Raw genomic sequence first — 16,690 nt, forward strand, 5'->3', positions numbered from 1 at the left:
GTGCTGAGTAACTTTGAGGAGTCAACACAGATGGTCAGTGGCGATGCCGCCATCATCAGCCTCACCATCCCGCTGCTTAGCCTGTTGAAAAACTCTCTGGTCAGCATGAAGTCGGAAGCTTTGTGCTCGTCACAAGAGACGGGGGAAGAAGATTCCCTTGTTGATAGACAAAGCACCCTTAGGTCTGTTTCTCAGCGCATATCGGAGGAGGTGGAGGAGGATGAGGAGGAAGAGGAGGAGAATGTTGGCGAGAAGAAAGAGGGGACCATTGTTCCGTCCTTCACTGTTCAGCGTGTATGGGCAGAAGAAGAGGAGTTGGAGGAGGAGGAGATGGACAGTCAGGCCAGTGAGGGGAGTGAATTCTTACGCGTTGGGACTCTGGCGCATATGGCAGATTTCATGTTAGGCTGCCTATCCCGTGACCCTAGCGTTCAAAGAATTTATTCCAGCACCGATTACTGGGTATTCACTCTCCTGGACCCACGGTACAAGCAAAATCTTTCCACTCTCATCCCTGGAGAGGAAAGGAGTGTGAGAATGCATGAATACCAGCAGGCCCTGGTACACAAGCTGAAACAGTATTTCCCTTCTGACAGCGCTAGCGGCAGAGGGCGTACTTCTGCGGGACAAGTAGCGAGGGAGAGTAGGCGAGCAGGCAACTTGTCCAGCACTGGCAGGGGTACGCTTTACAAGGCCTTTGCCAGTTTTATGTCACCCCAGCAAGACACTGTCACCTGTCCCCAGTCTCGGCAGAGTAGGGCTGATCTTTACAGAAAGATGGTGAGGGAGTACGTAGCTGACCATACCATCGTCCTAAATGATCACACAGCTCCCTACAACTACTGGGTTTTTAAGCTGAATATCTGGCCCGAACTGGCGCTGTACGCCTTGGAGGTTCTTGCCTGCCCTGCCGCTATAGCGTGTTGTCAGAGCGGGTTTTCAGTGCAGCTGGTGGCATCATCACTGATAAGCGTACATGCCTGTCGACTGACAGCGCTGACAGGCTGACGCTTATCAAGATGAATAAAGCCTGGATTTCTCAGGATTTCCATTCTTCTGAAAGAAGCTCAACCTGAATAATGTATGCACTCATCCTTCTCATTTTCATCCTTCTCCTCCTCTTTGTACACTAAAGCAGAGGAAACTGGCTATTTTTTGCCAGGGGCAACTGGCTCTGGCTATAGTACTCTATGTATTTAATTTTTCTGGAGGACCACCTACCTGCTCCTCTGGTTTGAAAACTTTTTTGGACTGCCACATACAGGCACTATCCAAATTTAATTGTCTCCATAGCAGCCTCCACACGTCGTCTTTATAGCTGCCTCCACACGTTGTCTGCATTGCTACCTCCACACGTCATCTCCATAGCTGCCTCCCAAAGTCGTCCATATAGCTGCCTCCATACATCGTCCCCTTAGCAAACGAGCTGTGTCATGCAGAATTTTGGGTTGTTTTCATGGCTTCCACATCAAACTTGTTAACTTTGTTGCCACCCTGCTGTGTTATCCACAAAATATACTGGCAAACTTTTATCATTTACCGATATTATTTCAGCGCTTCTTGTGCATCTGTTTACATTCCCCTCACCCGGCATAACCCAAACTTATAAGAACGCTACTACACTTGATCTTATACAAAAGGTTCTTAGAAGTGCTGTTTGGGGAGGAGCCGAGAGACAGGGGCTTGGATTGGCGAAAGCTCGCCTGGCAGCGGACCGCCAGCTCCATCCCAAGATCCAACGAACATAGTTTTAACTGCAGCACCTTTAATCTACTACTACTACCTTACTTCCTCCATACATCGTCCCCTTATCAAACAAGCTGTGTCAGGCAGAATTTTCAGGTGTTTCACCAGATACATAGTGGAACTCGGCCCATCTGTCGCCGCCATGCTGGAGACCTGAAGTTGCAATCATAGCAGCGCAATATTGATGCCCCATACTGTCGCTCTTAATCGGCGGACCGCCAGCTCCATCCCAAGATTAGGCAGCCTCAGAGGCATGCATACTGCCCCTGCTGTTTCCTGTCCATTTTGCCTCCACGATCCTCCACAGCGTCCACCAATGTCTCCATGAGCAACTTTCAACTCTCTATACCCCAGACGCTGGAGCGCGAGAGGATATATAGCACATCATCCCCTTATCAAACGAGCTTTGTCAGGCTGGAGACCTGAAGTTTCAATCATAGAAGCGCAATATGGATGCCCCATACTGTCGCTCTTAATTATGGAAGTCGTCTCCATGGCTGCCTCCACATGTCGTCCCCTTATCAAGAGAGCTGTGTCAGGCTCATTTTTCGGGTGTTTCACCAGAGACGTTATGGAACTTGGTCACTATGTCGCCACCATGCTGTGTTATCGACTAAATATACTGTCAAACTTTTGTTGACATAGGAAATCATTTCAGCGCTTCTTGCTCCTTTGGTTCCTCTCTGCCACCCATTGGTCTGAGTCTATTTAGGGTATGTCGCCATGACACTCTCTAGCCTGCCGCTGCTGCATGCCGTCCCCTATAGTGTCAGGGTCAATTATTGCATGTTTTAGATGCTATCTAGCCTCATTCGGTCACTCTGCCATGGCCATGCTGTTGCCCATAATTTTGGCATAATGGTGCATTTAAGCAGCCTCAGAGGCATCCATGCATGCTGCCCCTGCTGTTTCCTGTCCATTTCCGTGGTGTTTCCATCATTTTCTGAGGTTTCCAGGTGTTTGGCCAAGCTTCCCTGTGCAGAGCCTTGGTCCCCTTGAAAAATGCTCGAGTCTCCCATTGACTTCAATGGGGCTCGTTATTCGAGACGAGCACTCGAGCATCGGGAAAAGTTTGTCTTGAATAACGAGTACCCGAGCATTTTAGTGCTCGCTCATCTCTAATCATGATTCTTGGCACCCCAACACCAGTCTAGTGAAACGGGGGATTGCCATACCTGAAGTAACCCACTGATTGATTTTTGGGGTGTTTATCCACAGTGGGATGAGTTGGGCTGAATACATTTCTTCCTACTTTGGCACATTTGAGAAAACAATGCAATTTTTACACTGCCCCCGTCATTTTGTATTACATTTGACCCAGCATCTCAGGGCTTGAAATGTTCATACAGCCCTAGATATTTTGAAGGGTGCCCTTTCCTAAAATGGGGTCACTACTTGGGAGTTTCTATTGTACTGGTATTGGCGCACCCCAACACCAGTCTAGTGACAAGGGTGCTCCAAAAGCAAAATTTCGCTCCTTCCCTTCTCAGCCCTGCTGTGAGCCCAGCCTGCAATTTTTTGGCACATGTGTGATATTGCCATACTCGGAACAACCCAAAGAATTATTTTTGTGGTGTTTTACATGCGTCATCTAGTTGCTTACGGCACATGGTAAATGTCATGCCTAACACAAGCCCATAGCCTGACCTGAACTGCACTTACTCTTTTCAGGAGATCACGACAACAGCAGCCGCTTCCATCTGTAAATTAAAAGATGGTGAGGGAAAAATACACAAGAACAAGCTGCACAATACAAAGGTGTTCAGAGGAGCAGTGTATAAATGATAGAGCTGATACAGTACAATAAAATCATAGTAATGATTATGTCAGTTTATGCTACATGTAGTCTTACCTAAGCAGACGCTAGGCACTGTACACTAAATATAGTCTTACCTAAGTACTGTAGAAGCTTGGCATTAGATCTAGTCTTACCTTAGAAGACACTGAGCACTGTACACTAGATATAGTCTTACCTAAGCAGACGCTGGGCACTGTACACTAGATATAGTCTTACCTAAGCAGACACTGGACATTTTGCACTAAACATAGTCTTACCTAAGCAGACACTGGACATTTTGCACTAAACATAGTCTTACCTAAGCAGACACTGGACATTTTGCACTAAACATAGTCTTACCTAAGCAGACACTGGACATTTTGCACTAAACATAGTCTTACCTAAGCAGACACTGGACATTTTGCACTAAACATAGTCTTACCTAAGCAGACACTGGACATTTTGCACTAAACATAGTCTTACCTAAGCAGACACTGGACATTTTGCACTAAGCATAGTCTTACCTAAGCAAACGCTGGGCACTGGTTTTGCACTTTTTGCCAATCCGTCCATTACCAGCTTCTCACCCAAATGTAAGAGGCCATTCTCCAGCTGCTTGTCCACAGACACTATATATATTCCAGCTTCATGGGACTTGGCTGTGATGAGAACCTCAGCTCCGAGTAATAAGGAATTGAGGGCAAGTGTAACATCTAGGGACCACGTCTCGGTCAGTGGGAGCACATCTAAGGGGAATGTAGAATGGTTATTATTGAATATAAAAGTATTGAGTATAAGCGGATGGTTATTTTTAAAGGGGTTTTCATGATCTGACATCTATTAATGACTTACTCAGATTAATAGTAATCGATCACCTCCAAACAGTAACAATCAGGTCTGGGGACGGAAGCTTTAAGGCATAAATGCAAGCACTGCTCTCATAGAAGTGTATGGGAGTAGAGCCTAGACTGCAATCAAACAGGTATACCTTTGGATGGGGAAAACCTAGACCCCAGTCTCATCTAGAATGTCTCACCTGCAAGACAACATCTTGTCAGCTGCACAGGAGGCTCAAGAAAACTCTCCTTCATGGGAAGAAGACTGGAAAAGGGCAGAACTTCTATGTTCCCATAATCGGCGTAAGCGATTTTGGCTGATGAATCGTGGGAATCAAGGACAACCGCTCTGTACCACACACCATCCTCTGGAAACACAAAAAAAACTTACAGCAGGTTTGCACAGCGGTAACATCTTCTACGGTTTTGGTGAGAAATCGGAACAAGTCAGGAAAGTGGTATGTTTAATTGTAAGAAAATACACATCATTGTCTGTCTGCAGCTTTATAAGTCCGAAGATTATTCCCATGGATGAATAGACGGGTGTATAAAGAAGCAAAGATAACAGTGAAACATCTACAGGCAGTCCCCTACTTAAGAACACTCGACTTACATACGACCCCTAGTTACAAACGGAGCTATGGATATTGGTAATTTATTGTACTATAGTCCTAGGCAGCAATGATCAGCTGTAACAGTTATCACAGGTGTCTGTAATGAAGCTTTAGTGTTAATATAGATTTTTATGACAATCCAACATTTTTAATATCCAATTGTCACAGAGACCAAAAAAGTTCTGGCTGGGGTTACAATATTCAGTGTATATGTCAGGAGCAGAGATGAGCGGACTCAATGTTCGGGTTCAGCCACATGACCCGAACATCTTGCCAGATTGGCAGCCAAACAGCCCATTCGACAGTATGTCCAGGTCGCATGGCTGAACCCCGAATGTTGTTCCGCTCATCTCTAGTCAGGAGTTCTCTTGTTTTCATCATAAGAAAAGACATTTATTGATGAAGTAGGGGGGTTTTCCTTGAGTTTAGTTACCCAGCTTTTCCTCCATCTAAATTTCCCATGTACTTTACTGACCGGTGAATTTGGCGCAGCAGGCGTCCCCCACCGCTGGGATGTACGTCTTCTCTTCCGTCTCTTTGCTGGAAAACTCAGATATTTCCATCATCACTGCCTGGAGCCGCTTCACATCAACTGCATGGAAAAGGTGAGAAAACTTATACAGCATAAGGGACTTTGCTGACACAAGGTTGAGCCGTCAGCCTGAGGACTCGTCCGACCCCCCGGGTGCATGTTTACTGCTACAACTGGGGGAATAGGAAATTCTTAACCGATGACTGGAGCCTGTAAACCTGTACAAGGTAGCGAGCGGCCAGAGCTGATCGTCTTCTCTCCCTACTGACAAGGATATCACATATCAGCACCAGCAAAACCACAGATATCCAGTTTGGTTTAATGGCGACCAGACCATGGCATGCAGAAAAAAGTTATGGAGTGTGTTCACACATGTCTGCTTGACACAATGCAACCTGTCATAAATCCACTAGTGTAAATATTCTGCATCTCTAGTGTTATCTGCAATGCAAGGAGTCTGCTCTGTCTAGTCATTCTGCCACCTCTTATTTATAGGAAACCTACCACCACAAATCTACCTATAAAAGGTAGGTTGGGTGGTAGGTGGATCAATGGGATGTGAGGATAGCCCTTTTAAGGGCTAATCCTCACGTCCCCACACTTTTTTGATAACTTTTATTACACATATATTCAAATTTACTTATGCGGCTACTGGGGCGTGGAGAATTTTGTAGAATAACTACTCATACAGTGCAGATCACAAAATATCCCTTTAATGGTGTTTTGCCACAAAATGCAAATATCACATGATACAGGAGTACCTGACTGCACTAGTTATGTAGTTAGGCCTTTCTATCTTGGTGGTCCTGATCACACGTTAATGAAGGGTATTTTCCCTTCTCTCACCTCTGTTTTCCTTTGGGAAGACGTAAAACAGGTCTGGACTGATCACCTTCAGGATGCACGCAGGGAAGGCTTCATTCAGAGGCAAATCCACAGATTTCCATGTTTGTGCAATGGAGACCCCTGACAAATAGAAAGACGGCTTAGTGATGCAAATACCAAAAGGTTCCTCAGGCAAGAAGACTAGCACAATGCCCCCTAATCCACGACACATCCCAGATCTGTAGTCTGGATCACATCAGGAATTGCACAGAACATTGGACACTAATGGGCCATTGATTAGGTCTCTGCAGCTAATGGCGGGCAATAGAAGAACATGACTGAACTTGTGCTTTGTTTACTGTCAACCAATCATTCCTTTACATTCCCACACATACATTTTCAAATGCCAAAAAATCCCCAGACTGCGGACGCACAATCCCCTGAGGCATTTAATAGGAGTTTGTATCCAGTGTCCGTCTCATTGCTGTTGCATTTCATGAGGTCATGAAGTTCCAGCAAATAAAATTAGTTTGTTATTAAAAAGTTATCAAATTGTATAAATAACATATGGCATTACCTCCTCGCAGTTCTCTAGACCAGTGATTTTCAACTAGTGTGCCACGACACATGGTCGGGTGTGCCGCGGGGAAAGTTCCCCAAACTATGGTGCCCCCCATAATCAGCACCATATACTAAAAACAGGGAGAAACTGAGAACTGTTGGGGAAGAGCTTTGTGTGCGTCTTTCCACCATTCCTGCCAGGATATCCCTTTTGTGTTTATCGAAATAGGCCCAGGTTAAAATAAATTTAGAATCTATATTATTAACCCCTTCGTGTCTAAGCCATTTTAGACCTCTAGGACCAGGCCTGATTTGTAAAATTTGCCCTGTGTCATTATAGGAGGTTATAACTTTGCGACGCTTTAACATATTCAGGGGATTTTGAGATTGTTTTACCGTCACACATTGTACTTCAAAGTAATAGAAAAATTTTGATGATATCTTTTGTGTTTAGTTATGAAAAAAATTGAAATTTGGCAAAAATTTCTGAAAATTATTCATTTTCAAAGTTCAAAGTTTTCTGCTTTTCAGGCAGATAGTCATAGCACCCAAGTAACTTTATAACTAACATTTCCCGAATGTCTGCTTTATATCGGCATAAGGTTTTATGCATCCTCTCTCTTTTCTAGGTTGTTAGGAGGTTCAGAATTTTGGGTGCAATTTTTCTCATTTTTATGAAAATCGCCAAAACCCTTATTTAGAGGCACCTCCTCAGCTTTAACTGACTTTGAGAGGCCTAAACAGCAGTAAAACCCCATGTATCATGCCATTTTAGAAACTACACCCCTCAATGTGTAAAAAATCAACTTTAAGAAATGTGTTAACCCTTTAGATTCTTCACGTGGGTTAAAACAATATGGAGATGTAATTTACAAGCTGTAATTTTGTTAGACAATGTATTAATTTTGGCCAAAAATTAAACCGTAACAAAGTATTAAATGACAAAAAACTCCACAAAGTTCGATACCCAATTTCTCCTGAGTATGAGGATGCCCCATATGTGGTGGTGACTGCTGTATGGGTGCACGGCCGGGCATAGAAGGGAAGGAGGCGCCATTCAGAGCAGATCTGCAATGTCACATTTTACAAGCTATAAAATGTTTATTTTTTTGGTAATTTGGACATATGGGGGATTATTTTTTTTGTGGATGAGATCCACTTTTCAGGTACATAATACAGGGGGGCTCAATAGCTGATAATCAGATTTTATTAACTCTTTCTTGGTGGTGGTTAAAAAAATAATTAATTCTTGTTTATGGTTTTTAGCATTTTTTTCACCGGACGTTCACAATACCATAAAGATAATGTGTTATTTTTATTCTATGGGTCATCACGATTACGGCGATACCCCATTTATATGGCTTTTTTATGGTTAACTTGTTTTACAGAATATAGAACTCATTTTGTGAGAAATTTGTTTGTTTTTGTATCGCCATGTAACAATGGGCAGAACATTTATATTTTTTTGTTTACAGAGCTGGTTTAGAGCTTATTTTTTGCGGGACAAGCTGTACTTATTTTTGGTATCATGTCGAGGTAAATTTTACTTTTTGATTACTTTTTATGCGCTTTTTATGAGGTCAGATGTGAAAATTTCATAATTTTTGCAAGTTTTTTTTGTGTTTTTTTTTTGCCGTTCACCGTACGGTTCAGTGATGATTTTATTTTATTGTACGGGTTGTAACGGACGTTGTGATGCCCAATGTGTTGTGTTTTTTTTGGTGATTTTCACTTTTTTATGTTTTATTGTATTATTGCATGGGATGGGACTTCAAGGGACTTTTATTCTTTTTTAATAATTTTTTTTAATTGCACTTCAGGGTTGCTATGGCAACGATCGGCACCTCCGTGCCATGCACGGAGGGTGCCGATCGTCGGGGCGATTCACTATAGATGCTGCGGTCACAATGACTGCGGCGTCTATAGGGTTAAACAGCCGGGATCGCGATAGTCACGATCCTGGCTGTTACTGCGGGATCCCGGCTACTGCGTACTGCCGGGATCCCGCGGCGATCGCCCAGGCTCAGCTTCTGAGCCCGGGTGATCGCCATGACGTGATACTACGTCAAGGTGTGGGAACGACCTGCATCCTATGACGTAGTATCACGTCAGGGTGCGGGAAGGGGTTAACTATACGTATAATATGACTGCTATAGTGTCATTTTGTGCTATTTTGGTTGGTGGTGTGCCCCAGGATTTTCTAAGTATAAAAAGTGTGCCGCGGCTCAAAAAAGGTTGAAAATCACTGCTCTAGACCTCTGCTTGCTGCCTTCATCCAGTGGATATACACCAGTCCATGAGGCTGCAGAGTGACCAGAGCTGCATCTTGTAAGATACCAAGCACCTAAGTGTCCATCACAAGACCTTGGACTGATTTTTACCCACTGGATGGCCCCCTCTTTAACTAAAAATTGTTTCCCTCACATCCCCATAATATCAGAGTTGTAAATTTGCCTGGTATCTAAGGATCTATAGAGCGAGTTGAGGGGCGTGGCCTAGTGTCATGTGTCCTGGGTGAGAACATCATTGGTTCTTAAGCCTCTTAACATTAGCAAACTGTACACCATGCACATATGTGATCACATAAAATCACAGCCTGTATGCATGCACTTCTACTCCTTTCCATGCAGGCTGCTGTGATTTCATGTGATATGATATGCTGTGATTTCATTAGATATATGCTTTTTGTACAGTTTGCTAATGTTAGCTAAAGGACCAGCGATGATTTCCTTCTGGTCACATGACAATAACGCTGCATGCAGAAGAGGTTTAGGGAGGAGCTTCTGGATTCAACCCGAGGAGGACACACCCACCTGGACTAGCGATAGATATCCTTGGATAACAGATTAAATGAGAACATTGAATATATGGGAATCTGTGGGGAACAATTATTACTAGGGCTCTATGGGAACCTGTTACTAGCTGCGTTTGTGAAAAGTTTGGTGAGAGGTTCCCTTTAATATTGTATTTAGCCTGTTTAAGTACCTGGTATCAGTATATTCTCACTTGAGGGAGGCCGCTCGGCTTCAGGATGCCCATTGACAGGTTTCTGCATCTCTTCCTGTGTGGATTCATTGGATGTTGAAGATTGATCCAGATTCACTTGTCGTTCTGCTGATGACATTGATCCGCCCAAAGCAGTCACAGAGGATTCTCTTGGAGTAGAGTTATAGGAATCTGGATTGCAGGGTGATAAGTTCCCATGAGCACCAGTAGGCACTAGAGGAGAGGGAGCTGGAGATAAGCTCATGTGAGGACCAGTAGGCACCAAAGGAGTTGGAGATAAGCTCCCATGGGGACTAGTAGGCACAAAAGGAGAGGGAACTGGAGATAAGCTCAGGTGAGTACCAGTAGGCACCAGAGTAGAGGGAGCTGGAGATAAGCTCCCATTCCCATGGGGACTAGTAGGCAACAGAGAGGGAGCTGGAGATGAGTTCATGTGAGGACCAGTAGGCACTAGAGGAGAAGGAGCTGGAGATAAGCTCATGTGAGAACCAGTAGGCACCAGAGAGGGAGCTGGAAATAAGCTCATGTGAGGACCAGTAGGCACTAGAGGAGAGGGAGCTGAAGATAAGCTCCCACGAGGGCCACTAGGCACTAGAGGAGAGGGAGCTGGAGATAAGCTCCCACGAGGACCAGTAGGCACCAGAGTAGAGGGAGCTGGTGATAAGCTCATGTGAGGACCAGTAGGCACCAGAGTAGAGGGAGCTGGTGATAAGCTCATGTGAGGACCAGTAGGCACCAGTGTAGAGGGAGCTGGAGATAAGCTCATGTGAGGACCAGTAGGCACTAGAGGAGAAGGAGCTGGAGATAAGTTTATGTGAGGACTAGTAGGCACCAGAGAGGGAGCTGGAAATAAGCTCATGTGAGGACTAGTAGACACCAGGGAGATAGAATTATTGACACAAGATTCCCCGGAAGTGGTCAAATTGGACTCAGTTTTGTGCAGTTCCTTCTGAGAAGACGGAGACAGAGAATCTGAATGAGGGTTTCTGGTGTATTTCTCCCTATGAATGAGTGAGGTGGATTTAGAGCTGTGGGCTTTAATCAGATTTGATGGTGATGAGTTATTAGAGTGAGGGGCTATACATGTGGGTGAAGGGATGGATTTTGGTAACCGTACAATCGGGTTACTTGGGTGCAGGTCTCCATTCCCTGTGGGGTCAGCAATGAACTTTTTAGGAATTGCAATCGGGATTTTAGAAGAATTATGCACAGAAGCTAAAGCATCTCTTGGGACGTTCTGCAATGAGTCCGGTGGGCTAGAATTGCTGCAGTCTCCAGGCCTGGGGTCCAGGGGTGTCGGTGCTCCTTTGTCACTATTGAACACAGGGAGGATCTTACTAGTCAGTAATGGGGCTCGTGGAGGCCTGAGCGCTCTGTTATTATTGACATCCATCTGTACAGACTTCTCCTCCCGGATGGCACATTGTGACGCAATCAGGACGTCTGCAATCACCGTGCCACTCTCCTTGGCCACCAGCTCAACAGAATAGCCGAAACGTGTGCGCTCAATGGCCTTAGCCAGAATATTCACTCCTACAGCAGATTTTAGGAAGGTTTTTGCAGAATCAATGCTCCATTTTTCTCCTGCTGGTTTAACACCTGCAATGTATAAAAATACAAGAATGTATCTTCGTTATTCTGATCTACAACAGTAAGGAATTAGATAATCTTGTGCTTTGTTACTATTTGCCAGCTTTATACCTAAGTGATATGCCACTAAGTGTGTCCTACCATTTCTTCACACAGTTATCAAGACAATGAGATATTTTTTAACTTCATCAGAAGGAGAAATCTTTATTACACATTTCCTGCAATGTTCTGATCTCACCAGATAACACAGTAGTTTTATTTCAGAATGACATGAATGTTGGTGGGCACTTTAACACATCTACAATACAGACATTTAGTAACTGCAGAACTCACCGGATAAACTGCAGCAAATGGCTTGAAATGGAAGTTGTAGGAAGCTGGAAGGAATTCTGCACAGATTATCCCCGGAAACTTCTTCTTTGTTACCATAATCTAGAAACATGACCTTTGCAGATCCAGCAGCAATAAGATCTTTAACCTGAGCCCTGTACCAGTTCCCATCACCTAAACCATGAGAAGGAATGAGCAATATCATTTGTTTACAGAAAGCAATCGGAATACGTTAATTTCCTAGTTTCTTGTATGAATATATGGAACTTGGATCAAAATGTACATCTTTTAACAAATGAACAACTATCCCTTGGTAGAAGCCTTTTAAGTTCTGTGGGGGGCAAAGTAAGGCATGGGCTTTCATATACACCTCAGCATAGCCAAAAAGTTTTAAATCTGTTTTTCTACTTCCTCCCTAGGACACAGCTTAGCACTTACAGCGAGCCTGGAGGCCCAATGTCAATGGACTGTTATTGTGGTCACTACTGCATGTTATCAGTCATCAGATACCATATCCTAAGCCGAAATTCCCAGTACCTGCATAGTACGCTCCGCAGAAGTCTTCCTTGGCCGGGTGATATCCCTCCGATTTATGATCTGTACAATACTGTCCAAGGCACAGGTTCAGCTTATTGAGAAGTTGTAAATCTGGGGGAAAAATAATCCAATAACTCCATAGTCCTATAATCCTGGTCCCTCTAGCAGTGCTAAAATAAATGCATCCATTCCTTGCCAGTGCATTATGCCTCTGACAAGTATCGGAGGAGCGTCACTGCTAAGCATGTACATAAAGTGCGGTTTATCTCAACTAAAAGGCTATAAGAGGATGCACAACTAGTGCAGAGTTGTGGTCCGCACTCTGCTGACAAAGTCCTATAAGCACTTCCATAACGGATGGTAGAGGTGTAGGAGACCAGGCAGTGACAAGGGAAAGTCAAGTCCTCACTGCTCCGGGTCCTCTCTTACTGCTCCACACTGTCCCGTCTCCTGACATTGGTTATATAAGCCGGGTTACGGACCCACAAGCAGGAGATCACCCAGAAGTGGTAAGTACTTGTCAGCTGTACTGTACTGCTCCTGGTTCCTCTCCTGCTCCTGGCACAGCTCTTCTCCAGGTCCTGATTGTTATGATGCAGAGAGTAGAATAGGAGCCAGAAAAAGGGGGGTATTTATTTTTTGTCTCCTCTGAGGGCCTTCAGTATTATAGGTCTGCTCTGGAGGTCTCCACTATTATTGTCTGCTCTGAATGCAGAATTTGTTTGCTAGGGTGGTAGTTATTGCTGTACTGTGGCATTTCTAATTTCTGGGTTGGAATTTTGTGCTGTACTGTGGGTGTTCGTGCATTTAGGGTGCTGGTTACTGATGCGGCCCCTTATAGTTGAGTAGTATGACAGTATGGCCCTAGGACCAATAAATGTTGCTCACCCCTGGCTTAAATCCTTAGGTCAGGAATAGAACAGACATTTAAAGAACATTTCATAATTTTAAAAATTTATTATAAGTTTGTGATGTAGGAGTCCATTTTATCACAACTCCAACTCCACAGCCCTGATGGTCACATAGGTCTATTTTTCAGACATCCGTGTTTATTCCACTGACTGTTTCTGTGATGCGTCAGCTACCTGTCTGGTTGTTGATGTGGCAGTAGAATTCCCCAGGGTTTCGGAGCATGCACACTAATACTTCAGTCTCCTGTCCGATGGGAAGCTCTGTCCACCTCAGCGCCACATCCTCGGGCTCTACTATGTCTGCTGTGCTGGGCACTGCCAGACCGGCATCAATCAGACATTGTGAAATAGACATCTTTGGTGTGATAGATTCATTGATGAGCTTGAGGGTTAAGATTCGGTCACATGTGGCCACTACGGAGGCGCTCAATATCTTATTCATAACAAGGTTCTTAAATGCTTGTGTAGCTTCGGGGGACCACTGCCCTGACAGAGGCTTCACACCTGTGGGGAAAACAGCATCATTTTTATGTTCAGTCCCCTAGAATTTAATATGTTTACCTAGGTCAAAGTCACTTACCAGCTAGAGAAGCCTGGGCAGCTTGGAAAGGTATGGATAAGAGATCAGGGTCAATGCGACGGAGTCTAGATGAGGGCAAAACCTCTGTGTTTCCAAAATCTAAGTATCTGACAAGCACAGAGTCACCTGATAAGTGTCTCACCACACCGGCTCTGTACCAGTTATTGTCCTCTGCAGAAATCAACAAGAAAAATTGACCATTTCTACAACCAACTCAATAAAAAGAGCACCAAAAAGGAGGCAACTCCAAGGGGTAGAAGGGAGAGGAGGACAAGAAGGGAACACAACATCAGATGAAACACAGCAATCCCCATACACTGTTAATGACCCTGCGACTTGTATGATCCTGGTTTAGCTCAGTAGTTGCACAACATAACAATTTAGGAAACGGCCTACACCATCTCCTTGTGGTAGCTGCTATACCCAAGGTCTCATCCATGTCCGCCAATGAAAAGTAGCAGAAATTGTGGTTACTATTTGCTACTGCACAATCACACTTTCTAATTTAGGAGACTAACCATATTCTACAGACTATAAGACTAGAGTAAGTCTTCCTAAAAAGTGCCTGTGTCTTATGGTGAAAAGTTAGGAGGAACCAGCACCACCAAACCCTCTTGATCGCTGTACTGGAGATAAGGTGAAGCGCTGACAAAGCACCTTACCCAATCTCAGAGGGCAGAGGCTCTGCCCTGTGATCTCCCTGCCTCCCATAGAAGGAGGTTAAGGACCTTACATTGATGCTGTAATTCAAGTACTACTTGCAACACTCTAAGGTACTTAACCCCATTTATGCTGCCACAAAGAGCCAGGGGATGAGAAGAAGCAGTCACTATGCCACCACTGATTTGGGTATGAAAAAGATGCATGGGTGTGTACCCCTATCAATGTAGCAGGGCTGTGTGTGCACGCGCCTGAATGTGGCAGGGCTGCAAGTGTGAGTAAATCAATGTAGCAGGGCCGTGTGATTGACTGAATGAATACAGCAGAGATGTGAGAGAGTAAATTAATTAATTAATGTAGCAGAGCTGTGTGTATGTGTTTATTTGTATATGTTTATGAGCACCCGGAATCTTTATTTGGCTGGATATATATAGTATTCCCTATTATGAAGACTAAAATCTAGAGTGCTTCGTTTGCAATGTGCAGCTTTTTTTCTGTTTTATTTACGGTGCAATCACCGCACCTACAGAGAATAAATCAGTGGAAAAAAAAAGACACTTAGGAGTAAAGGAATATAAGAACACAAAGAAAATAACTACGAACCAGAGAACTGTGCAGCGCACGGCTCACCAGGAACAGGTATAAACCCATTAGAAGGGGGTGAAATCTTGCCATAACGTTCTCGCATCTTTACCATTACATCTGCAAGTTGTTCTGAAAAGAGAAAAGGCGCAGAATAGTAAAAATCTTAATATATATATATCTACATATATATATATTATATATTACACAAACACAGTAGAGACCAAAAGTTTGGACACACCTTATCATTCAAAGAGTTTTCTGTATTGATTACTGCCTTGGACACTCTTGGCTTCTCTTGATAAGCTTCAAGAGGTACTGCGATTCCCCGAAAATAAGACCGTGTCTTATATTAATTTTTGCTCCTAAAGAGGCACTAGGTCTTATTTTCAGGAGATGTCTTATTTTTCCATGAACAAAAATTCACATTTGTTGCTGAACAAAAAATCTACTTCTCTTTCATCCTGATAACTCTCCAATGTGAATTTCTTGTGACTCCATTTCTATTGGAATCAATGGCGCCAATTTTTCATATTTAGCAATAGCACTTTCCATAAAGGACCTCTTCTTGTCTGGAAAGTGGCTTGTATAGCATTTGGGCACAACGTTCAGCAATTTTATCCCATGAATTCATCACCCATGTCAAAGCCTCTTACAGCCTCTAAAAGATCTACTAATACTAACGTACAACATGGGAAAACTGCAGCAATGACGGCCGCTAGGTCTTATTTTGAGGGGAGGCCTTATATTACTAAGCTTGAACAAAATTGTGCTAGGTCTTATTTTCGAGGGATGTCCTATTTTAGGGGAAACAGGTAGTAACCAGAAAAGGTTTTCACATCACAGGCATGCCCTGTCAGATGTAATAAGTGGGAATTCTTGCATTATAAATGGGGTTGGGATAATCAGTTGTGTTTTGCAGAAGTCAAGTGGAAACACATCTGAAGACCAACTCACCTCTGCTGCAGAGGATAAGTTCATCAGAAAGTGCAGGGTAACAGCAGCCCAGATTAGAGAGCAGGTCACTGTCACACAGAGCCCTAGCAGCAGACACATCTCTACAACAACTGGTAAGAGGAGACTGTGTGCAGCAGCATTCATGGTAACATAGCTGCTAGGAAACCACTGCTAAGGACCAGCAACAAGCACCAGAGACTTGTTTGGGCTAAAGAACACAAGGAATGGACATAAGACCAGTGAAAATCTGTGCTGTGGTCCGATTATCTAGGTCTGATGAGTCCAAATTTAAGATCTTTGGTTCCAACCAATGTGTCTGTGCGACGCAGAAAAGGTGAACGAATGGACTCTACATGCCTGGTTCCCACCGTGAAGCCTGGAGGAGGAGGTGTGATGATGCTATGCTAGTGACGCTGTTGGGGATTTATTCAAAACTGAAGATATACTGAACCATCATGTTACCACTGCATCTTGCAGAAGCTGCTATACCAACCGGTTTGTTTTTAGATGGACTATCATTTCTTTTTCAACAGGTCAATGACCAAACACACCTCCAGGCTGTGTAAGGGCTATTTGACCAAGAAGGGTGCTACGCCAGATGACCTGGCCTCCAGTCACCAGACCTGAACCCTTTCGAGAAGATTTC

General features: G+C 44.0%; 1 protein-coding gene across 6 annotated transcripts in view; it reads right to left on the reverse strand.

Moving 5' to 3' along the window:
• Positions 1-16,690, reverse strand: part of TDRD1 (tudor domain containing 1) — a 67,074-nt gene that overhangs the window by 8,133 nt on the left and 42,251 nt on the right. For 5 of the 6 annotated variants that reach the window (XM_072130155.1, XM_072130152.1, XM_072130154.1 and 2 more), the window contains exons 11-21: positions 15,109-15,219; positions 13,846-14,016; positions 13,440-13,769; positions 12,355-12,465; positions 11,821-11,991; positions 9,877-11,496; positions 6,352-6,471; positions 5,449-5,565; positions 4,560-4,727; positions 4,048-4,269; positions 3,409-3,446 (exon numbers count right to left, since the gene is read on the reverse strand). In XM_072130155.1, coding sequence (XP_071986256.1) covers positions 3,409-3,446; positions 4,048-4,269; positions 4,560-4,727; positions 5,449-5,565; positions 6,352-6,471; positions 9,877-11,496; positions 11,821-11,991; positions 12,355-12,465; positions 13,440-13,769; positions 13,846-14,016; positions 15,109-15,219 — 3,179 coding nt within the window. The remainder of the gene's footprint in view (positions 1-3,408; positions 3,447-4,047; positions 4,270-4,559; positions 4,728-5,448; positions 5,566-6,351; positions 6,472-9,876; positions 11,497-11,820; positions 11,992-12,354; positions 12,466-13,439; positions 13,770-13,845; positions 14,017-15,108; positions 15,220-16,690) is intronic. The other variant, XM_072130151.1, reaches the window with a different exon arrangement.

This window comes from Engystomops pustulosus, chromosome 11, assembly GCF_040894005.1.
Source record: "Engystomops pustulosus chromosome 11, aEngPut4.maternal, whole genome shotgun sequence".
Taxonomy (NCBI): domain Eukaryota; kingdom Metazoa; phylum Chordata; class Amphibia; order Anura; family Leptodactylidae; genus Engystomops; species Engystomops pustulosus.